The sequence below is a fragment of the Uloborus diversus genome, chromosome 10 (genome assembly GCF_026930045.1).
Source record: "Uloborus diversus isolate 005 chromosome 10, Udiv.v.3.1, whole genome shotgun sequence".
Classification (NCBI taxonomy): Eukaryota; Metazoa; Arthropoda; class Arachnida; order Araneae; family Uloboridae; genus Uloborus; species Uloborus diversus.
Window position 1 is genome coordinate 75183660 of NC_072740.1, and position 26062 is coordinate 75209721.

The window sequence follows — 26062 nt, forward strand, 5'->3', positions numbered from 1 at the left end:
CTTGAAACTAAAGGAAAACTATTTAGCTAACTTAGATTAGCTAAGCATCATTTGCTACATTGTATAGGTAATGAGTATTATTACTTGATATATTTATACACGAGAAAATAATTGTATTGTGACCTATTGATTGCTTATATTCTCAACTGCAGACTACAGTAGGCGGTGTCATCTTGTACACAAACTTATCTTGGAAGCGTTTGAAAGGAGACAGCACTTGCTTCAATAGCAGTGGAAATTTAGAATTATCGAACAAGGTAAGTATGGTTTAAATAAACCAAAAACTCACTCTGTATCATTTTTTCGATATAAAAGTTCGATATGAATTTGGCATATTTTCTATGGTGCCCACCTAGGGGTGGGAGGGTCATGGCGCAGACTACGCCATTGAAATTTTCAGGGAGGGGGGTTGTTTTGAGAGGTATTTTTCTCTTTTTCAGGGAGGGGGGCTCTTGCTTTTAAAGGGGGGCTCCTTTAGTGGGGTGCATTCTCACTCTTAGGAGGGGAGTGCCATTGTATTTTCTGTTCGTAAATAACAGAAGACTTTAAAAATAACATTTGCTATAAATAGTTATAATATCTACTTTTGCATGAGGAGATTCTTTCTTTATGAAATTCTTTTGTGTAGAAGTTTTCATATCATTACACTTTTTTAGCTATTAGAAAAACGTAGCCGAAAGCGTTCATCTCGCGGTATATGAAATATCCCTAGAGCACTCATTTAGCTTTGAGTACTTTTAACAAAATTCAATTCCTAGTGCAGTTTCACATCGAAGAGAATCCAGGGGCCTCCATCTGGCGGGATAACTGGGGGTCCTAATTCTCGTGGTCATGGCATCCACCGATCGTGTTGCCATATGAAAGAATGGATGCTATATCAGTGGATCGCACAGAACTGCAAAAGCTAAAGCCTCGAACACAGTCCCATTAGAAAGGAAAAATACATTTTTTTTTTTTCAACTTCTGCATTTCTTATGAATGTAGAACTTACAAAACGTATTAAAAAACACTAACTTAAATACGTCTTTCCCATATCCTAGTTTTACTTTTATTTAATGAACTCAGTAGAACACATTAAATATTAGATTACATAATGGTTTTATTTTGCAGGTGTAAACTGAATTGTCGTTATAACGGTACTTGCAAAAAGCATTCATGCACACACAAGAAAAATAAAACGAATCTTAAAATACAAAACTGATTTATTTCTGAATCAATATTTTCCGGTATTCGAATCTGTAAAAAAAATTTCAATGAAAACTTCAAAATTCTTAAAATCCTTTTAACTCCTCTTTTGTCTTCCCTGTCATTGCATCTGACTCTTGTCAAACTTTGATTTTTTTAAATATTTCATTGACGACAACATCAAATGATAAGCGCATTTTTTATTCAAAAATAATCTATGGCAAGTATATAAAGTAAATTCATTTTTCGGAGTGAGAGAAAATTTTGATTTTGTCATAAGAAGTTACTAGTTTTAGTCAGAAATAATAAGTCAACAGTTGAATCTGCATCGTTGCTTTTACTAAAATATAAATAATCGAAAATTAATTTGAAATATATTTTTTTAAATTATTGAAATTATTTACAATACTATATCACTGTGTGTTGTTATCATACATTTGATTTTAGTCTACGAGTTTATCAAAATATTTTACACGTCGTTTTTTTTTTTTTTTTTTTTTCTATCTCGGCCATTAAAAATTCGCCTACGTACGTTTTTTCTTCCCAACTTTCCAATCAGTTCATTTTTCAATGAAATAATTCACTGACTTATAAATGATGTCATTTTTAAAAAAAAAAATTCTTGAATAAATTACCTTGAGTAATCGGCATCATCTATACTACTTTAATTAGGTAGAAAATTATACAAAATTAATTTGGTTATCGATATGATTTTCGAAAAAGTTTAACTCTATCAATGGCGTTTGCAGAAATACACTCTTTTGAAAAAAGAATAGCCATCGTTATACTTCTTGAAAACTAGGTGATGAGACGTATGCAAAAATACCGATAACAGCCTCCAGCAAAGACCAATATCAGATCAGAATACTTGTGAACAAATTCAGTGAAACTGGTAGTCTAAGATGTTTTTCATCTATCATGCTGCCAGTTCGTCTGATCAACGCACAAGTAGGCTTGCTGGTGGCTGTTTTCCGTATTTGGGCCACTCCACGGAAAACGGTAATTTTTCCCGCACGTAACGCCTTATATATTTCATTAAAAATATTAATTTAAAGGGGTAAAGATAAAAATTGTGTTGCTTAACAAATTACAAACGAATGTGTGATATCTTAAGCAAAATATTTCGTCATTACTTTTTTAAATAATTACTTTTTAATGAAATATTTCTATGAATCGTCACGTACATGACAAAGTGACTAATTTTTCGTAGAATGGCTCAATACATATTTTTTTTTTTCAAATGGAACTATTGTTTCTCAACAAGTGAGATATGTTTCATTTCATCGGAACCTTTACACTCAAAATCTACAATTTATTTTAACATTAATGTAACTAGGACAAAAATATTAACTAATTCATAAGCAAGTTACAAGAGGTTGACTTTGGATGTCCCGCACGAGACGCATGCAAATAAATTAAATTTTAAATAACAAAAGTGTTTCATAAAAATATAACTGTATCAGGAGTATCTTTGTATACAATGTAAAGATTAAAAAATTTGCTTACCCCTATTTAGTTAAAATGTGAAGAGAAATTCGCAAAATGTGTTGATGAAATTTAAGCGTCTTTTTGTCCCGCACGTGACGGTGGAATGGCAAATTTTCGGTAGTACAGCTAAAGCACCTCTTCTAGGGTCGGCTATAATTTCTGAGGAGACGGGGCATGAACTTCAGTTGGTGCCCGCCTTCTCCTCGATTATTCCATATAGTAATGTTGTAAAATATTTTGGCTTCGGAATTTTTGGGACAGTAGGTAAGATTTTTTTTTTTTAATTTTTTTTTTTGGATTTCATATTTTAATCTTGTTATAGTGCGATATGAAATTACTCCATTTTTAAGAATTTTATATACAGATTTGGTGCATTCCAAATTTTGGTGTCCTGGGTCTGTGTCCCATGTGTCATAATCTGGCTCTGACCTTTTCATATGTTTCAGCACCACGTTTCCAGGAAACGATGGCTATTTTTTCTTCTTATGAGATCATTTCTTCAAACACCTGCGAAAGGAATCAATATACCAGCATTTCCGTGGAAATGAATCGGTATTTTTTATCACCTTGTACTTCTGATGCTACCTACGTACATAACTGCAACTTACTTAGAACAAAAACAATCCATGTTCGATTTTTAAAAAAATTGTTGATCGAATATCGTCCATAAAGAAGCAAACATTTTGGTGCAGTGACAACCAATGTGATGCAGCACCTTAGTATTGAGCCAAAGTAATCACATTTAGCAATGTCCTAAAAATTCCTAAATATGGCTTTAATTATTTTTATTATGAGCTTAAACAGTCAATGTTACTTTAAATTCAAGAATCATTAAAATTAATTTAAAATTATATGCACATTTCTAATGCAGCATGATACAATATCTTCAGATGCTCCAAGAAACGTTACGACTACTTTTTGTAAAACTGATGTTTTTGACACTTGATTTTGCTTCTCCAAAGCAAACACACACACACAGGTTCGTACACAGAAATTTTGGATCCCGTCACAAATGACTTTTCCGGGCCCCCCTCCATATTGTTTACCACTATATTTCACCCCTAATGTAAAAAATATTGGGCCCCCTTCAGCCTCTGGCCCGGGCCAACAAGTGTTCCTTCTCTCCCCCCCCCCCCCCGGCAACGAAAGTGACACAACTCCAAAAAAAGAAAAGAAAAGAAAAAACGGCAGCGTAGAAAGTAAAAATTTTACACAATAGTAGCTTTAAGGGTTTTAGTCTCAAATAAGAAACAATTATGGTGCTATGTTTCTGGTTAGTTTTTTTTTTTTTTAAATTAATAATGCATACTAAAAGTTCGAAAATTTTTCTTCTAAATTATAAACTGTTAATGATGTGTCATTAGTGAATAAATCCTTTTTACGCCATAACGCACCAGTTATGTAAGCTAACTTAGAGCGAGTTTTGTGGCAAGAGGATTCAATTTTTTAGATTTTTAATCAACAATTAGTACGTTTTTTGCAAAATGTTGAGTTATGTCACTTTCCTTGTGTAGCGATATGTATAAACAAATATACAGTGATGCAGATTTAAGAGAAGTTTTTTTCTTTTTCAGCCCTCTAGTATTAAGGAAAATCTAGATTATAAGCCTACATCTGAACCTTACTTATCGAAAGGTAGTGAAACTGAAAATATGCTGTACTTTGTATAGTCAAATTCACTTATAACGAGCCCCGATTTAACGAGAACCCGGATTTAGCGAGAAAATCAGAAATACTTGGTTGGTACAATGTTAAGCCTATGGGAGCATAACTCTCTTTTAACGAGCAAACCCGCTTAAAACGAGCAATATTTTTGTGCTTGAGTTTTAGCTTTTCTTTCATATTGACTTTTAGCTCTGGTTATTCATTCTAGGAAAAAATCCTTTAATATTCCGGTGTTGACCGACGATCAGTGATGAGTCATAAATCCTGAAGAAAAGTAGATTTGGCCCTTTTTTTTAATTTGTGGAGTAAAGAAACATTTAAATATTGTATTTGTGTGTATGAGTATTCATCAAAAAACGTGGCACAAGAAAGAGACATTCAGGCAGTTCAATCAAATTAACTTCTTTACTACTGCCAGAAACTAAAAAGAAAAAGAAAAAAGCAACTAAGAGTATGAACTCGTATGATGAATGTTTATAATTGTTATCACTAATTCGTTTTTTACGGCCCTCGGTTGTAACGAGCAAATATCGCGGTCCGTTTGCGCTCGTTATAAGAGGGTTCGACTGTACTATACGAATTTCGAAAAATCAACTAAAAGATTTCTAATCACAACTCATCCAAAGTATTCCGTTAAGGAAAGTGACTGGTTAAAGTGCATATTTTTCTCACAAATGAAATGAAAAAAATTTTAACATACACTTCTGTTGGTGAAAATTGCAACACCTAGCTAGAAAGTCTACCTAGGACCGCAACTTTAAACGCGTTTTAATCAAAATTTGAAAATCTCAACTTACATCCCTTTGCTTCTCACTTACTCAATATTTTAAACGATAGAAATCTTGCGAAGTAGCTAAATACAAAATAAAAGCATTTGTAAATTTTGTTTTGTTTCATTAACACTGCACTACTTCTATAAAATCCAGTTATTTTGCATCCTATTTCTGACGTGGCTCAAAGTTACCCTAAATAGTAGTATAATTTTGAAACAAGCTAATAAATAGTTTATTTATGAAACTAATAATCATTGTTTTATAATTTTAGGTAACCGTACAATATTTTAGGAGTCCTTTTTTACAATACATATACACTCCTGTTTGTGAAAATTGCAACACCACGAAGGACTTACGCGAGTGAGCTGAAAATTGCAGGAAATGTAAAGTAGGGCATGATATGCAAATGATTATAATTGCAGACCGGTAGCGCATGCGTATGCTGAGCAGTGCCCTCTGAACGGCGGATCGAACCGAATATAAATAGACGACTGTAGCGAGGCGTGTATGATTATCGGTGGTTATATGCTAGAGTAAACGTTAACTGAATCTTTACTATGCCTCTTCGACGAAAGAAAGCGAAATTTGAGCAAATTTCGGAGTTTGAACGGGGCAGAATCGTCGGCCTTCGTGAAGCTGGGTTGTCTTATCGTGCAGTAGCTGCTCGTGTGCAGCGTAACAGCAGCACAATCATGCATGTTTGGAAGCGGTGGACGGACGAGGGTCGGACAGCTCGGAAATCCGGGAGTGGACCCCGAAATGTGATGTCAGCTCGCGATGACAGACACCTGTTGCGTATGGCGCTGACGGACCGCACAGTTTCTTCTAGACAATTGGCAGCACAGTGGTCAACAGCTACAGGTGTTTCATTGTGTGCTTCATCAATTCGGAGACGTCTGCTGCAGCGTAGGATGCGCGCAAGGATTCCTTTATATAGGATTCCTCTCACGCAAAACCACCGCCGCCTGCGGCTACAATGGGCCAATGTGCATAGGAGCTGGCGTGCTGATTGGCAGCAGGTCGTCTCTTCTAACGAATCCCGCTTCAATTTGTGGCACCATGATGGCCGAATTCGTGTCAAGCGCTATGCCGGTGAACGGCACATTCCGGAGTGCATTATCGAACGCCACAGTGGACGAACACTCGAAGTTATGGTCTGGGGTGCCATAGCATATCATGAAAGATCACAATTGCTACGAATTGTGGCCAATTTGAATAGTACCCGACACCTAAACGAAGTTTTACAGCCCCAAGCTATTCCTTTCCTGCAAGGATTGCCAGGGGCTATATTTCAGCAGGATAATGCCCATCCACATGTCGCCAAGACTGTCAAATCCTACCTTGATTCGCAGCAGTTGCAGCTTCTTTCTTGGCCTGCATATTCCCCGGATATGTCACCGATTGAACATGTGTGGGATTTCTTTGGGCGGCGTCTCTCTCGTGATCCTCGTCCTGTTGCTTCGACAGACGAACATTGGTTGCGCATATGGAATACTCTTCCGCAGGCAGATATTCAAACTTTGTTCCACTCCATGCCGAGTCGTGTAGCAACTCTTACTGCGGCACTTGGTGGCCACACAAAATACTAATTTCTATCTTTTTTTATTGTTTTTTTGGTTTGAAAATGTAATTATTTATTTGTATCATCACCACTCAACTGTGTATTAAATTTCATTAAACTATGATGCATCCTTCATGGTGTTGTAATTTTCACAAACAGGAGTGTACTTCACAGCTTTTCGCAAAAACTGGTGTTTTTTCTAACTTCGTAAGTAACTTTACTGTACGGTTTAGGTGCTTTTATATGTGAACAATATGGATCATGTCTTAAGCGGTCTTAATACCTTGAAAAAAGATTTGGATTTTGAAGGCGTTATAGAAGAAATAATCCATCGAGATGGTCAGACCGTTGCAGATGAATGCAGAGCAATGGTGGATACAATGGTTACTGAAGCGGCTGATCACGTTCACACAATGATTGAAAGCGTCTTAAACAACATTGCCGATCAAGTGAGTACAAAAACTTTGTTTAGTATTGTATGTAATCATATTGTTAATGTTTTTGTAATAGTGATATCTACAACATCATCTTTAAAGGCAATTCAAACTAAGAAGTTGAAGTTAATTCACGAAATATTACATAGCTTTTTTTTTTTTTTTCAGCAGCAAATTTTATTCAACAATTAATGTCAAAAAAACGTGTTGGTATTAGATACTAGTTGAAATAATAGCAGAAGATATAGTATGCAAAGGTTCAAAATATGAGTTTGTATACGCGGGGATGAATGAGAGATGAGTGTCACCTCAGAGAAAATTGCATTGGACATAATTAATATATGAAATGGTTAACTAAGAGAAATCTTACTAGCACTAAAGTTTTTCAGGTTGATTCGGATTCCTCAAATCAACATTCAAATCATCAATTCGAATCAACATCCGAATCATCATCGGATTCCTCGCCCCATATTAGAGAAGGAATCCCAGGAGTAAAAAAGGACTTAGCGCTTGTTCAAAAAAAAAAAAAAACTTCAGTCTTAGAGATGGGCTCTAAATTAGTACATATTCTCAAATTTTGTTTTATTCAAATGTATTACATTACTTTTTATGAATTAAACTTTGATATTTGAAAGTTGAAACGTCTTACTTTTATGCAGTATTTTCTCATTTTTTAAAAGTATTCTTATTCGCCTTCAAAATACACAACTACTGAAAATGTATGTGACGAAATGAGCTTGCCTAAGCAAATTAATCAAACTTCCTTGTTTTAACAAACGACGTCTCAGATTTTACTACTCTTCAAATAAATTTCGAAATATGTCTTTGTTTTAACTCCTACTACTTTTGTGCTGATTGGGCTTGTCTGATGACGGCTTTTATCATTCACTTCTTTCTACAATAACTTTTTTTCCCTTAGATGAAACCACCGATAAGGAAGCTAATTTTCCACATGGCTTGGGCTCCAGAGAAACTAGAGCCAGAGAAGGTTAGAGTTTGTTTCATTGCTGTAACCATTACTATTTTTAGTGATGATATTTCCTTGAAGAAGTTCTTTGAAGTTTTATTTAACTTTGAAAATAACTTTAAATCTATAAAACGGATAATTAAAATATAAGCCAATATTTGAAAAAATAATTTTAGTTTCAATGTTATGTGTGTCAGTGTCAGTCGACATGACACCACGCGTGAATGCTTAAAAGACTTCTTTCTGATAAGTTTATAAAAATAAAAACATTTCCAATGCTCATACATGAACGGCATAACTAAATAGGAACAGAAATATTCGTATAAACTGTTTTTAAAACAATGTTTGATGCTTTATGTTTGCGCGAATTGCTTTTATTTTTTTCTCCGTAGTTTGGATGTAATTAGAAATTTAAAAAAAAAATAAGCCTAAAAATATAACCCACTAACCCGATAGGTTGACATACTTGAAACTAGACATTTTCAAGTATCATTTGCATCCTGTTTTTGCTTTAGTCCAAAAAGTGGTTAATTTCCACGAATAATTTTTTTTAGAGAAAATAGCATAAATATTTGATGCAATTAAACGCACAAGAGCTATTAGATTATTTTTGAAAAACAAAACTAGTTTTATACATTGATCAATGTTAAATAAATCACTGATTATGAGTCTAAGATGAATTTGCTTTAATGTGTGGAGTTTGAGTACAATAATAACCAATAATTAGCTAAATTGACTAGTCAATAAAATCAACAAAGTAAGGAAAATTGGTACTTCTTCGTATACCTGATGAGCGCAACAATTTCCAAAATCAGCATTTTCTGCGCAGGGCTCAAAGCCAAACTTCAGTTTTTCAAGAAAAATCAAATACATACTCGGAGTGCATTAAAAGGGAACTCAAGTGACAACAAAATTGCTCAAATATTGAATATTAAAAATAGTTTTTTATTTATTTATTTATTTATTTATTTATTTATTTGAAAGGTTAGATGATTAGGAATGATACGAGAAGTCTCAGAAAGCATATCAGTAAATGCTTGGAAGTCAAAGGTTCAAACTGAGTTTAAGCACTTTGAAAGAATACTTCAAGAGAATGCATGTTCCGAATGTTTATTGTCTTTCAAGTGTACATTTAGTATATTAACTATATTTAAATACTTGTAATTAACTATGTTTTTGGCAATAACCAGCAAATCAAACCAACAAAGACGAGAAAATTGGAACACCTGCATGGATGCCCATGCGCGCATCCATTTTCAAAATTGGTGCTTTCTGAGCAGGAGTTTTAAAAAAAACTTCATTTTTTCAGAAAAAAATCGCCAAACTTATTCGGGTGCATTGAAAGGGAACTCAAGTGAAAACAAGATCTCGCAAATATTTCCAATTAAAAATGTTTTTTTTTTTTTTTTTAAATAAGATTAGATGATCAGAAGTGATGTGAGAAATCATAAAAATGAATGCTTGCAAGTAAAGGGTTCAAATTGGGTTTTCCCTCGGGGTTGCACTTTGAAGAAGCATTTCAAGAGTTTAAAATGCATGTTCGAATGTTTGTTCATATCTTTCGAGTTCGGGAGGGGTGAGCTTGTATTAATTTATATTAATTATATTTTTGCATTAACTAGTCAATCAAATCAACCAAGTAGAGAACTTTGGTACACCTGTGTGGATCCTCGAGCGCGCAACGAATTTTAAAATTGATTCTTTAAGATAGACCTAAATTTTTTGAAAAAAAAATACGCAAATGCATTCGAGGCACATTGAAAAATAACTTAGGTGAAAACAAAATTGCTCAAAAATTGCTTAATTAAAATATTTTTCAAGCTTTTTCTTGGAAATTAGAAAATCAGTAATCATGTAAGGAGTCGCAAAAATACTGTAAATATTTCAGGAATTCAAAATGCATTTCTGTTAATCCCATTCAAGTGGGAGAGAGTGAGCTTGTATTAATTTGTCTTTTCAAATTGGCTAAATATTTCATGCATAGATGATTTTAAAAATATATGCATGGATAGTCTATTATTAATAACATTACTGTTAAGCGCAATTTTATTTTTTGTCAAGGAAGTGTTTGGTTCTAATCAACTTTATCTCATAACTAAGTATCAGGAAAAAATATGGTTTGGTAAACTTTTTTTGTAATTCCAATAAATGTTACAATAGGCTCGAATAACAATGATTATATTAGCAGTCCATCGTGTTAAACAATAGTAAATTTTTATGATTGGGTTAAACGAGCTTTTAGTTGTGACAAAATACCGAATGATTTCATACGTTATACTGCGGTTCTGATTAGTTGAAGCTTGACCTTGACAATGTTTATTTCTTTTAAGAGAAATAGTAAAGGATAGTTTGCACTGGAGTTAAGTGACATTTGTAGTAGTTTAGCAAAATTATTCCATCTCAAATCCGTGCCATCAATAGCTCTTCCCTTTTCACTCTACTCCCCAAAAGTGCACATTTTCTAGGTCAAGCCTCAAATTATCAGAGCAGCACCTAGGAGACTAATAATACTCTAATAAAGGTTGATGTCATACCGGATAGAGCATGTCCGTACGTTGTTGTATTGGTTTCATCTGTGACGTTATCGGACTAGTATAGGCACAAGCGCGTAATTGCTGCGATTTAGCACTGTTGTACAGTCAAAAATTAGTGCAGCGCGAAAACGTGTTTTGATACAACGTGGTGGTTCACTTGTGAAGTGTTTGAGAATCACTAAATGAGCTCAAGTGAACCGGTAATAATATTCGCTTGAACATAATTTGAAAATAGACATTGAATTGAAAATTACAAAAAAAATTTGAAATGTCGCCACAACTGAGTCAATCATATTCTCGGAATTATTGAAAACGAAATCATAGAAAAGATTGCATCGAAAGGAATTCTAAGAAAACCTAAACATATTTTTATGAAACACTTCTTTTGTTTTTCCCATGACATTTTCAAGCCATTTTTTCCTCTCCTCTTTTGCCATACGTCTTTTTAGTATCAGGATGTCATAATACACAAAACTTTCTTTATCATCGATTATCAGAATAGAATAACAATTTTTAGTTTTCACAATAGGGATTTAATTGCTGTTTATATTGTGCATGATATAACGCAGCATCTGTCCCTACATGTTTCTACAGCGTTGAAAACAAAAACAAAATTCTAGTTATTCTGGAACAAAATATTGAAAAGTTCAAAACCCAAAATGAAGAACACGTGTGTGGAATGGAGATGAGGGACCATATTTTTGGACTCAAAACTTATTTTCAAAAATGCGTTCATGAAAGATTTTTAAATAATTTTAAGCTTCTGAAATGCATAAGCAACACGAGTAGAAAAATATTTTCCATCTTTTCCAACCACAAAAGTCATACACCGACACTTCACGGGGGAGAAAATCACTCGCAGCAAAATGCAGAAGCAGGCCAACTAATCTCAATTTCTTTTCTCCACTCTCAATAACTCCATTACACATTCAGTTTGACAATGGGCATTGTAAACCGAATGTCACTTCAATCTGTGGCAGGCTGAAAGGTTTTGACATGCGATGTTCAAACAGACATAGCTAAAAATCGTCTAAACTCAAATTGATTTCAATAATAATCCTATAAGTCACTAACATATTTCAAGTTTTAAAAATGATAAAGAAAGAAAGTCAAAGTCAGCGTGTGGCTTAAAAAGTAAAGCATTCATTTTTTAGGTTAAGCATTTATATAAATAGCAGTTAACATTAAAACTTCTCTTTTTTTTTAAACCTTTCACGCAAAACATCGTGCGCATTTTACCAGCACAATGAAATCAAGTTAAATTTAGCATTAAAGCTTGCACATAGTTTTGAATATGGTCCGTGTTTACGTTTTTAGGAATGAAAATTATAGAAAATAGTTGTAAATGATTCAAAACTCTATTTGAAAATGCTATTTTTCTTTTTATTTATTTTTCTGTGGTGATGAAAAAAAATCCTGAGTATCAACTAGGGATTGCAATACCAGTATTCGGTATTTTTTAAAAGTTATACCGGGAATACCGGTATTCAAAATTTCCCAAAAAACTTTCAAATATATAAATTTTGTTGCCATATTTTATTAGTTTGTGCAAAAAGTGCATTATTTGCTTTTCGTGAACAAATATAAAATAAAGGAACAAATATCATAATAAAAAAATCAATTATAGCAAGAAACATAATGCATCTATTTGGAACTCATTTTAGTGAACAAATTTCCTGCACTTGAAATATTCTTTCTGAATTCGCGGAGACCGGTGGTACTGTTAATAATGAGCGATACAGGTCCTGCAGCTGCCTGGAAATCTTTCATCTTCAAATAATTCGGCCTTTAACTTGTTGGTTCTGAAAAAATCATTTTTGTGGTTGTGGGTGTTTCTTTTGCATTGTGGGTATTTTTTTTTTTTTTTGGCATTATTATGTATAAGTAATTTTAACTTATTCGAGCGAAAATTCTTTTCCAGCATCTGCAACGATTTCCACTTGATCAGAATAGGTTTGTGTTTGCTTTTTATTAACTCTTTGGCTTGAAACTTGCGATGAATTTAATCCTGTTGGGTTTTTTTTTTTTTTTTTTCGTTTACTTTTCGGAATTCTTCACAGTTATGTAATTATCTGAAAATATGTTCCAACTGATTATGCCTTACCTCGTTGCAAATGTTCAAGGCATTATAAATATTATCTCGCTTGTCATAAAGATGAATAGCGAGATAGAACAGCATGACAACAAATTACTGTTTGTTTTACTAACAAGAAAAAGTTTTTCTCAAAATTCAGTACAGTCGAGACAAATATTTAAAAACAATATCATACAGAAATATAGCAATTGATGGTTACAATAAATTGTTAATAGCACAAACACGTTCGTAATTACACCAAAAAATAATTTTCACGAGAGGGCAAGTCTAGGAAATGGAGAAAATAAAAACGTGATTCATATAAACTCACGAAAGTGCGATTCATCACACTATCTAGGGATGAAAATATCATTTTGTAATCTTTCCGCTACTTTTGTTCATTGTTATTCTATAAATTAGTGCTTTTGAAGCCAAATTTTTACTTAATTAGATTGATTTTGGTATTATCGCATCGAAAAAGAAATTTATATCTAAAATAATATAACAGTATTTAATATTTTTAGCTGATACCGAAAATACCGGTATTAAACCCCAGCAAATACCGGTATTATGAAATTGCAAAATAGCTCTCAATACCGGTATTTGGTATACCGGTATTGCATTCCCTAGTATCAACCTTTTTATGTAAGCTCGTAGTATAAAATTTTCACCAAACTTTAAGTAGTATATGTTTTACTCTTTTGAATACAGTTACTGAAAATTGTGTGCATATTTTCATGGAATTGTTTCTTTACCATTTTTAACTAGACGGACAAAAGGGCCAGTCGAAGCACAGGCGAATTAAAAACCAAAACAAAAACTCAAAAAAGTAAAGATAGTGTATATCAACATGACTTTATATTAGTTCGAAATAAACTGTCCCAAATTATCAAACAAATGTTTCGGAATTTTCTTTCAATTTTTTACTTATTTTTTATAATATTTTAACTAGCAGCATAACCTTACACATAAGTTAATAACGTAATCAAATTTATCTGGTTTCAAACCGCTGGAAATATCTTAGCCAATATATTTCTCCATTTTATACATATAGAAAATAGACCAATTCTTTATTTAAATGTGGTCGATTCAATTCATTTCTTGCCTTTCTCATTTGAAATATCTACGCTGAAGTAAAAGACCTCAAGGATTTAAGGAGAAAATAAGTAAGAATAAAGCGTTATCTGTCTGACTAAGAAATGAATTTCAAAAGCATTAAGGGAGCGCAATATCTAACTGGACAAAAAAAACTGCAATAAGAGAAAAATTTCGAAAAGAAGTTGCCAAAACGTGACTGAAAGGACTTTGAGGGAGATTTCGCATGGTATTGTTTGAAAATCCTAGGCTGTTTTCGCACTACAGTTAAAATTTTTGAAAGCCATTGAGCTAGATTTCGTGAAATGTTCTAGTTTAAGTATTTTCTGTGCTATACATAATGCCCAGTGGTTTGTAAAACTCCATTTGGTAGGATTTGCTACAGTTATGTAGCAGTATACTAGACATCCTCTTTCGTAAAGTTGATTTATTAGTTAGAATAAATTTTTTAGTTGTAGAGAACAATGCATTTCTATGCTGAAAAGCTCTATGCTCCTTCTGTGTCTTCAAGCAATGATTGAATTCTATTAATTTATTGCGTAGAATTAGTGGAAGAATTACACGCCGTGTTTTGTCGTGATTTTCAAACGTAAATGTTCAATATTTTGTTTTACATATATTTGTCCAGATAATAATAAACTGTACTATGAAGCACCTCTTTGAGAATGTGAAACAAAAAGCGCAAACCGAAGCGTGAACAATCCAAAGAATTTCAACAGTGCAAGAAAATCGTAAATACAAGGTGATCAGAAAATGAGTTTACGTTTGAAAAAATAATAATGCGCGGAATAACTTACGTAGATTGGTAAAAAATGACACATTTGAAATGGCATGGGATTTTATTATAAAAACGAACGAGCTGATGTGTGCATCACATGACTTCCTTTTACTCCAATTTAATGTCATTTCCCCATTATTCGCTATTTTAATGTGATTCAATATTTATTCTCTAAATATCACCAACAATGGCCAAATTGAAACCAAAAAAAAAAAAAAACTCCGCCAAATTTGTCGCCAAGTTGGCGACAAAACTTGGCGACCAAAAGACTGGCGATATATCGCCAAGTGTCCGACAAATTATAACGCCACTTGAGTTTACATCGAAATTAACAATGATTTCCCCCCAAAAAGGTGCAAAAGACCCCCTTAGGAACATCCGAAAGCAACCAAAAGGGGAGGTGCACAACTAGACCCCACTACGAGTCTATGTACCAAATTTCAACTTTCTAGGACATACCATTTTTGAGTTATGCGAGATACATACGCACATACGCACATACGCACATACACACATACGCACATACATACAGACGTCACGAGAAAAGTCGTTGTAATTACCTCGGTGATGGTCAAAATGGATATTTCGCGTGTCTATACATTCTTAGGCACTTTTCCGCATGTGGTCGAATCGAAAAAAAAACTCAACATTCATTTGGGGGTGAGCAAAATGGAAATTAAGGGCGATTTTTGAGTGAAAATTTTTTCGCGAATACAATACTTCCTTTTTTGTAAAAGGAAGTAAAAAAGAAAAATTATGCGCAGTATTTTTATCCAGGATGGCGCTTCGCCTCATATTGCTAGATTTGTGAAAGATCTCTTGCGCGCGTCGTTTGGTGATGATTGCGTGTTCAGCCGCCACTTACGTTATGCTTGGCCTCCCTGGTCCTCAGATCGCACTCCGTGTGATTAGGCTCTGTGGATACCTGAAGTCAACATTCTACCGCGATCGACCGACATCAATAGGGATGCTAAAAGATAGCATCCAACGTCAATGCTTCGACATACTTTTATCGTGGTTACAATAAACCCCATGACATTTCAAAGCATATGTGTCAATTTTTACCTATCTACAAAAATTATTCCATGTATAATTAGTTTTCCAAATATATACTCATTTTCTGATCACTCGGTACTTCAGATTTCTCGTTACCTGCGGTATTTGAAGAAAGGGTGTGGTTATTAAAGGCATGAAATGCACCATATAAATTATTTGACTAATTGGTTTTAAAATTCAGAGAAAAAAATTCATTTAAGGGTTTTTTTTTTTTTTTGAGTTTAAGAGATCTATTTCTATCACCCTTTTCTACCCAACTCCTTACTTGTTTAAATATAACATACAGTAAAAGTTAAAAGATTATAAAATATGAGAAAAATATTTTAAGTATTTTTTATGTCGCAACTTTTCATTCTTTTGCAAATTTCGAAAATTGCGTTTTGCGAAAAATCCTTCGGAACTGAATGTACGTCATTTCCGGAATAAGCACTAAAAATGCGCAAGAATCACTAATCAAAACTTAAGAAACAAGGCAACTCTTAACTTTGCAGGTTCATAATATCACTCGAAACTTCAAGCCAAAGTAGGGTTCAGAAAAGATGGGATGGTCTCATAGAAAACTTTATTTCTTGTCGTTGCAAGATATTGCGTTTAATCCATGGGTATAAAAAATATAGTAAATAAATGAGGTAATTAAAAACAAACGATTGTTTACAACAGCATTAACTTCGGCAAGAATATCAATTTCAGAATAACAAATCAGTTAGAGATAAAAAAGTGCAAACGTTCCTCTTCTGCTACCAAACGTGTTCCAAGCCGTTATTTAACTTCGTTAACCTTAAGTATTCAGAACTAAATTTCAAATAATTATTTCAGCTTTACTTAATAAAATCAACAGCAACTGATCTCTAGAAGTATAAAATTAATAATTACTAATTAATTCTGTTTCTTTCAGTGTATTGCTCCTCTCTTGGATTTCCTAGAGAAAAGTTTTTCCCAGATGAATACAAGCTTTCTCAACGATAATTTTCAGAGATTATTGCAAGCTGTATGGAGACAGGTTCTTGCTGAAATTTCGTACATGTCCAAATCGAATGTTGGGGTAAAAGTATTTGTTTACTCTTATTCATTTTATTAAATATATAAGGTCTGTTGAGAGTAAATGGAAACAAAACATTAACTCTGTACTTTCATGTTTGAAGAAAAGAGTGACAAAAAATTCAGACGTGTACTTGTAAAACTTTTAAAGTCTAAAAGCAGTAAAGATACTCGTATCTATAAAAAGTTTTGTTGCATGTCACTGTATTTAATATGAATTTCTCTGCAATTTTTTTTTTTTTTTTTTTTTTTTTTTTTTTTGTGACACGTGCATGTCTTCAGTTAGATTATAAAAAAAATATTTTCTCGAATACATGCAACATTTTCTTCTGTCAACTTTTAGATATTTTGTTTTTTAAAGTTATACTTATTTTGACGCGATGAGTGTATTTTAAAAATGCAATTGAAACTTTCAGAATGATATTTTCCCATCCAGTAAAATTTTTAATAGCTAATGTGAATGCTTTTGAATGTACTTATCTGTATTGAGATTTTTTTTTCTTTCTTTTTTCGAAAACATTTACTCTTGAGCACCCACAAAAACTGCCTCTACATTTTGTTTTTGCTCCGCTATGTAAGTTATCTCCAACCACCATATTTAGTGCGACTCTGGTTAGTTGAGCTAAGACCTTGAGAAGGTTTACGTCGTTTTGGAGAGTTCAGTAAAAACAGGATGAATTATTACTTCGGTTTTGAATTAGAATACTTCTGAAATCTACGACTACGAAAGTACCCCAACTGAATTCAGCTTCAATTATCCTTCCCTGTTACTTGAAAAGCAATTAACATTGTCAATACTGTAGCTCAACTTACTAGAGCCGCACCATACCATAGACACAAGTTTATCTGTAAGAATATTTTTTATTATTTTAGTTTCAGCAAGATTAATTGAAGGGCAGAGCTGCCAGCGCTTGGGTTTTGTTTAAAGTTCTTGGGTTGTTGGCTTTATTGCTGAAAAGGGCACATTTAATAAATATTTCAACTATAAAATGTAATGTTTTGACTAAAATATTCTTTTTTCAGCAAAATAATGTTTTATGAAAATAACCAAAAAAAAAAAAAAAAAGAAAGAAAATTTTCCCCGTTCTTGCCCGGGATGTAATTTAATCTCTTCGTATGGTAAATCATTTCTGCTATCTGTACAATTAAATCAGTTGTACAATTGTATCAAGAATTTTTTCTACGAGAATAATTAATGACCTAATATTTTTAGTATTTATAATAATATTATTTAATTTATCATTTTAAGATTAATAATTATTAATATTCTATTATAATGGTCTATTATAATAGACACTAAGAGCACTTACAAAAAAGTGAATACATCTTAAGAATTGTCAATTACATGACGTTGGGTTTTCTTGCCTAGATCTTGGGAATTTTAGTGCGTAATCTTTAGTTTTACGAAAAATCTCGTTGGCAGCCTTGTTGCTGTTGAAGGGATGAGTGGGAAAAAGGGATTATATGAAATTTGTCTACATATTTATATTATGACGTTGTTGATGTTGCTGTAACATTAAATATTGCAATTAAATAAAATAACATCATCAACACGGTCAATGTAATCAAATGTCTCACGACCCTTTCTTCCCTTCACCCCTTCAATAAGCCCCATCTACTCGCACACAATCATTGGAAAATGTAAATGTCACGTAATCCCTTCTATTCTCATTTTCATTGAGATCTTTTCTTAATTTTATATTTTAGAAAGAAAGATGCTCTTTCTTCCTACGCCTTCATACTTGTTTGCGCATGCTTGTTGATTTCTTTCATAAGAATGGAACCATTCTTCATATTGAACATGTACAAAATTCCCTCTACCAAGTAAGTTAAGTCTTTTTTAGTCTACTTGATTCAGCTTTGTTTCAAATATGAAGCATCTTTTCCAATTCCGAGAATTTGTCGGTCATTAATACCTTTACTTTTTTTTACAACATCTAACTACTTGACTAATATGCCATTGGGCTGGAATCTACATACTTATTAGGCTAAGCAATTATTTTAAAGCCTAAAGGCTAAGTACAGAATACAAATCCAATTCGCAACGAATGAAATAAAAAATACTTTTTAGAAATTGGAAACAGATATATTTTACCTGAGCTCTGGCCGGCTTGCTTCACTGGGCTAAATTCCCGGACTTCATTCCCTCTAACTTCCTGATACGGCGGAGCTATCAGTTGCTGCTTCATGCAAAGATGTGACCTTCCCCTAAAAATGAGATTTTAAAAACTACATCACACTATTATATAAAGCTTAGCTTATGTGCAAAAATTATACTTCACGCATGCCAAAACTCACACTTTTTTTCTGTTTTGGCCGCACTACAAAATGATTTAATTACCAGAATAAACAAATAAATATGTAAATTCTTCAAGTTGAAATGTTTTTAAGGATTAAACCATTCGCAAGCAGCAACTGACTAATGTAAAATTAATATAACGCATGTAAAACAATTTCATGGTTGTAATACTAGCTTAGATCTCTGTTTAGAATATTTTCTCGCATAATGTTTGACGAACAGAAATTCCATAATTATTTCCAGTTGAACATGGTTGCATGCTTATCAGTATGATATTTCACAATCAAGTATACAGCAAATACTGTAAAACCAGCAAATGTAGAGTGTCACAGTACGCTAACCATATTCAGACAAAAACAAGAAAAAAACAAAATGCTGAACTGTATTAATATAGTAAACTCCTGACTATCGGCGGACGGATTATCCGGCAGTCTTTTCACAATTTTTTTTAAATTAAATTTACGGTTATGTTATTGTTCGCTTTTAGGTTTCACAGTAGACATTTTTTGTATTCAATGTTAGTAAATGCAATGTAGCAATGTTTTTAGTTATAATTTAAATGTATGTGTGAATGTTATTAATATTTTTTAGCTACTATTTATACTAAGTATCGTTTATTACCTATTATTCGGATTATCCGCAGTTTTCACTTATCCACGGTTACCCTGTCACCCTATTCCGCGGAGCGGAAAATCGGGAGTTGACTGTAGCAGCCAAAATTTCGCCCAGCTAAAATTTTCAAAACTGGAAACAATGTATGAAAAATATCTATATGAAGTACTTTACAAGGGTACTTAAGAAAACGAAAGAAGCATTTTGAAATATAAATAGATAGAAATACAGAGTGTTTCATTAAAGTAGACTAACTTCTATGAAGTGATTGTATACATCCAAAGAAACAATTTTCATTACAGAATTAAAACGCAAAGGTGCTGGCGTACTTAGAAATTTGACCCATCAAAACGTTTAAAATCTTTTTTTTTTTTTTTTGCTGCGAACTGCTGGAAGAAGAACGACTCTAACTGCAAACAAATGAACGAAGAAAACGGAAATACAAAATTTTGCTTCGAATGTTACAAAAATCTCTGATCATAGTGTGCAACTGCACTTCGCAGTTGGAACAATCTGGAAGATGTTGCACTTCACTAATAGATAAAAAGTTCATAGGCATTTTATCAACAAAGCTGCAAATAAAAATGGCTCAGTGGCTCGAAACATTTTTGGACCGATTTCTCGTAACTATCCGGATACACATTTTTGATAGATTTGGACACTTGGTCACCACTCTCACCAGATCTTTCATCTCTCGATATCTTTTTGTAGAGGCATGTGATGGCTCATATGTATGATTCATATTAAATCTACAGAATAGATCGCGACTGGATTTTTGTCCTCTACAGGGGAGTCCACGAGTATGCCTGGTGTATTTCAGAAAGTAACCCCTCTCTCCCCCATCCTTTCTTTGACGATGTAAAACATACAACACCGTCATTCGCTGAAATGAACACTTCTTGCAATCATGTGTCATTAAACTTCGTAAATAAATCGCACTTCTTGTGTTTTTGCCACGCATTATGACACAACCTTTGACGCCTCTTAGCACTTTTATGTTTTCTTTTCAGGAAAGTATCTTCAATTGATAGCAAAATCTTCTGTAAAATCGACAGACTTATTGTAGAATGCACAAAGCAAAATCGCAGTAAATATTACAGCAGGAAATGCTGGCACCCGTTTTACCATTACATTTTGCTGTAAAAGTGCTGTTTTTTTACAGTATGCGCAATAAGATAAATAAATACCTTTGTGCAGAACATTAAAATAAGAAAAAACAACGTCAAAAAGCACAAATTGCAAATTACAGCAGACACGTGTTTCGGCGTTACAGGGAACGCCTTTTTCAATGCAAAAAGTAATGAGCTTACGGATGTCTTTTCATCAATAAGCTCATTACTTTTTGCATTGAAAAGGGCGTTCCCTGTAACGCCGAAACACGTGTCTGCTGTAATCTGCAATTTGTGCTTTTTTGACGTTGTTTTTTCTTACTTTAGTATGCGCAATACCTTAAATACGGGCTGTATATACAAAAAGATGTTCATAAGTTTAAAATCTGTGACATCGTACCGCTAGTTTTAAGCAAGGACGTAGCCAAGAGATAGGACCAGACGGACGGAGCCCCCCTCAAAATGTTCGGGAAGTATCTCACACAATTGTTTTCATGGATACATAACGAGGCCAAAGAGAGCTTAAAATTGCGTTTAAATGCTTTAATTTCGCAGAATTCCATAGATGAGCCAATGATCCCCAAGCACCTCTATGGCGTTTTTGGGACTTCACGGCCAAACAAATTTCAGTAGAAAGCTTTTCCCGCTCTCTCCCACGCAACGTGGACAAACATAGGTTTCAAATATGTTTTTAGTAGAGAGCTACCCTATACCCTGCTCCTTCCCTAACATCAAAAATGTTAGATTAAAATGGTATTTTAGAGCCTCAGTACTGAAACTTTCAAGGGAGCCTAGTGTCCGTACAAAATTTTGAATTGAAGGAACTGCCATTTTAGTCCTTCAGTTTTGAACATCCCCCCCCCCCCCCATAGCAAATCAAGACCCAAAATTGCGTTTTTGAAACATCAATATCTAAAATTTCCTGGTGACACCGCCCAAACACTCCTTATAACGTCATCAAAGAGCGCCTTAAATACATTTGAAGGACTTCAATTTTAAACAATTTCTGGGGGAGCTTTCCCCGAGTCTCACGGTTTCCCAGATGTTTTTATTAATGATTGCTTAAAATTGCGTCTTCAAGACTACAATTTCAAAATTTTCCGAGGGGAATCTGTAAATACACTTTATACCCTCTTCTCACCTAATAATTCTAAAAATAGCCTGAATTTGTGTTTAAAAAATTTCAATATCGAAAATTTTCCAGGTGGAGCTTCAAACTTTCAAAGATCAAATAGTTAAATATCGAATTCAATTCTGAAAAAAATTCAGGTTTTTATAACGTGACAAAAAAAAATGTCTAAAATTATAATTTTTGAAGTCAGTTGCACAAGTATTCATGCTTCTCTTGATACTTGCTACTCTTCCAGCTGCAGTTGAAAGGAGAATTTTTTCCTTTAACGGGAAAAGACCAATTTAAGGAGCAGTACTGCTCTAGATGCCTAAATGGCCTTGATCTGTCTGATGTCAAAACTGAAGTTTCTGATTAGGAAATAGCTGAAGAATTTTCGAAAAATAAGAGACGTTTCAATTTTCCATATTTGGAAAAATTTATTTGAAATATTAATGTTATTAGAAAACATTCTTTATTATTTCGGTGTCCTGATAAGGAAAATACTTTAAACACATTAATTGTGCACATATTTCGATAGTTTTTTATAGTTAGCAATTGTCATTAATTAGCTAATGAAGTCTGTTTAGTTAGCAAATTAAGAAAAACAATGTGTTATTCTCTTTAATGTTATTTGGGTCCACCCCGAAACTGAATCCTGGCTACGCCACTGGTTTTAAGTTAAAGCTGTGAGTAAATGCAGAAGAAAGAACCTTTCAAAATGCATTCTTCGGCATCAGCTGTCAAGTTTAAACCTTTAACAGGACTTTAAAAAAACACGAGTTGAATCAATAGTCGATTGTCACTTGAGTGATCCTGCTGAATAACTAGATGTTAGTCTGTAGAATCCAATGTTTTTTTTTTTTTTAAGTCATTGCATTTTATTCAGTTTTTAACCAAATATGTATAACATACCAGTAGTACAATATCGTTTCGCAATGTAAAATTCAATGAATTAAAAACATTCTTTGACAAAGAAATTATTTTTTTAGAAAAAAGGTTAACAGCGAAAGTTAAAACACGTTGGTTTTCAGCATGAAAAACAAAAAAGGACTTCAAAAACGATTGTTTTAAAACATCATAGAGGAAGGCAAGCGGGTACATCTTCTGAAATAGAATCAAATATGAAGCTAAAAGGAAAAAAGATGATTGAATTCCTCTCGAATTTTTAAAATTTTATGTGTATTTTGATAAAGTGAATAAAAGTTCTCCGAGCGATTTAATAACTCGTGTCGCCATCTGCTGGAATTATTTGTAAACCATTATAACTGACTAACTGAGATCCGAAAAAGATAAGACGAAATAAATTAAATATGTTATCGGATTTTTAAAAAAAACTACTCAAGCTGCATTCATCTCACTAAGAAAATTTATACGTCATGTATGAAAGAACTTATTTTAAATAGGGAGCTGTTTTACAGAATTCTTCTACAATGTTTTTAAAATTTGATGGGCTTTTTTTTGCATTAGTGCTCCATTGAGCATTAAAATATAATAAAAAAAATGAAAAATAAGTGATAAACAGGAAAATTTTTAATATGTTTCAGTATGAATAAATTTCAATAATTCCATCTAATCCTTTCATCTTCTTTCACAGCATAACTAGTACAGAGAGACACAAGAAAAATGAATCTTTTTTTATGTATAGTGCATATGTACTATGAGTAAATATGTACTGTATACAGTAAATATACAGTAAATAGTAAGTATACAGCAAGTATTTTTTGATACAAAACCTTGGAAAATATGAAAAATGACGTTATTAGATGTATGGTTAATAGTGTGACATATGGAAGGCATAGGGGTAGAGCGAGTACAGTGAGACACAAAAATTGAATTATATTTTTAATTATTAAAAAAACACTGAAATTAAATTCTTTCAAATGGTACAACATTTGTCACTGCAATTGGAAAAAAAGTGGATCTAGAAAAAACTAAGAAATCACACAAACAAGAAAAAATAATTAAAACGAAATGCAATTTTGTCCCACCGTTCCCCTGGTAAGTAATGTAACACATATCCAGTGTAACATATATTTTTTGAATTAGCGAAATTTGAAAGAATCTAAATTTACCTGGTAAAATATGAGTGATTGTTGTCGTTTGGTTTTAGTATGAGCTATTGAATTTGGAAAGATAAATTTCATGCCGTCTTGACACACAGTAGTGACATCTACCAGGTATTTGTTTGAGACTAGATAAAATGGTTTATATAATTTTGGATTAGTAAATCTTTCCTGTCTGTTTCAGAAAATCTCCAAAATAGTTTATCTGACTTCCTTTTTTCTAGGCATGTTGAAATTTTGAAATGGGAACAGATATCATTACATTTAGTATATTGCAATGAAACAATAAAAAATAATGTAAATAGCAAAAGTATGAAATAGAAATATTTATGCGTTATTATGTGGCTATAAAAGTCATAATTCCATTCAAGCATCCTTATTTTGCTGATGCAGGGCTTTCAAATTTATTTTATTATTATTTGCATCAGTAGGCTAGTTGGAATTAAATTTAATTCAAAGCATAATTTCTCCAATTTTAGTATAAAGTTTCCATGGGAGCAGTGAGCAACGAATTAATGGTGTCTCACTCTTCCTGTCTCACTGTTTTCTTTACCAATCTAGAAATTTTCAAACAGAAAATAAATTGCTGTTGTCTCATTGTTCTCCCTCTGCTGTTCTCTCACTTTATCCGTTTCTCTCCAATGTAGTAAGATCGTCAACATACAAGCCCGACATTTCAAAATGTTCTGGGGGAATAGTGGGCTAGAGTACAAACTCATATCGTTTTATAGGGAAAAAACAACTTAATATATTTATAATTGTGCACTTACTTTAAATTTATAGATTCCTGATGGGGGGGGGGGGTGCGTGGCAATTGACCCTCAGGTAGGCTTTTGAGAAAACGAGACCCGTTTTCGAAATTAATACGAAGATTTTTTTTTCAATGTATATGAAGCACGGATAGTTTTTATTTCTTTGAAGATTTTGAATACTGGCGCCCGCAATATAATCAGGCTCTGGTAAAAGGATCTTTAGCTTTCGATAAACTCATTTCTGTTTAGAGAGGGGAGCTGCAAAAGCAAAAATTCTTAGATTGTCAAGAAGCCAACAATTGTTATTGGCAACTCCTCTTCACTATTTTAACAAATGGAACCGCTTAAGCCTCGACATATTGGAGATATTTTTATCAGAAACTCGCTCTGATTTTCAAATTTTATGGTAGTTCTTTAGTCAGCATACTATTTACCATACCAACCAAAAATATCAACCAAAAAAAAAAACTGAGATTTTCAGAAGCAAGCGAACTAGCTGTCGTGTTACAGTCCTGTTCACTTTTATAATGTTGTTGCTTTAACCTTATAACCTTATAATGATTCTCGGTTAAATCCTAAAGATCCATGATATACGTAGTAAATTCAGGGCAAAAGAAATGTCAATCTTATCCTGTTTTGATGACTACAGAAACGGACTCTAAAAATTTAGTAAAAACACTCAAAATAATGTTTGTGAATAGATCTTGTTTGTGAAAATATTTTCTGGTCCAGACCACCAAAAATATCTTTTCAAAAAATCAAACAAGCCAGTTAGGCAAGTAAGACAATTTAGTGAACTTTTTTCTTCACCAAACTATTTGGCTTATGGGAACTTTCTCGTAAACGATGTAGTGCAAAAAGCGCAATTAATGACAGCTTGAAAAAAAAAAATATACAATCAACAGTCAATGTTCTTTACAGAGAAATATAACACAAAAATAATCGAATTTCTGGGAATCCAACCTAATTTTTTCAATCCTAAATTGTTATTAAAATCAATACACACTGTAGCAGCTTTGGCTGAACGCCAAATTTTCTGCCTTAAGAAAAAAAAAACCCCGTGGATGAGAACTGATTAACTATTACGTCTAGTTACTTAACGATTACGTCTGACTGCTTAACCACTTTTTTTACCTTTGAGAGCAACAAAATGTGTACAAATTCGGGTAAAACTTTACAGCTATTTCGGAACACTTCAGCTTAAAACTGTTTTTGAAGCTACTTAGATTAAACGCGAAATTTGGTACCTTACACAAGCAATTCTTAATTTCTTAATCTATCTTGAAAACCGGCCCTAGCCAGGGTAAATGAAGGGCAAACTTGTCAACATTAGAAGCCTTCTCAATTCCAAATCGATTTACTACATTTTTATGACTGAAATAAGGAAACTCGATCACAAAGTGGCTTGATAAGGACATTTTAAAAAAATGACATTAGAAGAAGTAATTCTAGTACCCGAGGAAAAAAC

General features: G+C 33.1%; 1 protein-coding gene across 1 annotated transcript in view; it reads left to right on the forward strand.

Annotated features, from left to right (window-relative positions):
• LOC129231056 (BAI1-associated protein 3-like) overlaps positions 1-26062 on the forward strand; it is a 196343-nt gene that overhangs the window by 131661 nt on the left and 38620 nt on the right. Inside the window, exons 21-26 of the mRNA XM_054865304.1 lie at positions 153-257; positions 4248-4337; positions 6906-7121; positions 8026-8094; positions 16506-16652; positions 18356-18472. Coding sequence (XP_054721279.1) covers positions 153-257; positions 4248-4337; positions 6906-7121; positions 8026-8094; positions 16506-16652; positions 18356-18472 — 744 coding nt within the window. The remainder of the gene's footprint in view (positions 1-152; positions 258-4247; positions 4338-6905; positions 7122-8025; positions 8095-16505; positions 16653-18355; positions 18473-26062) is intronic.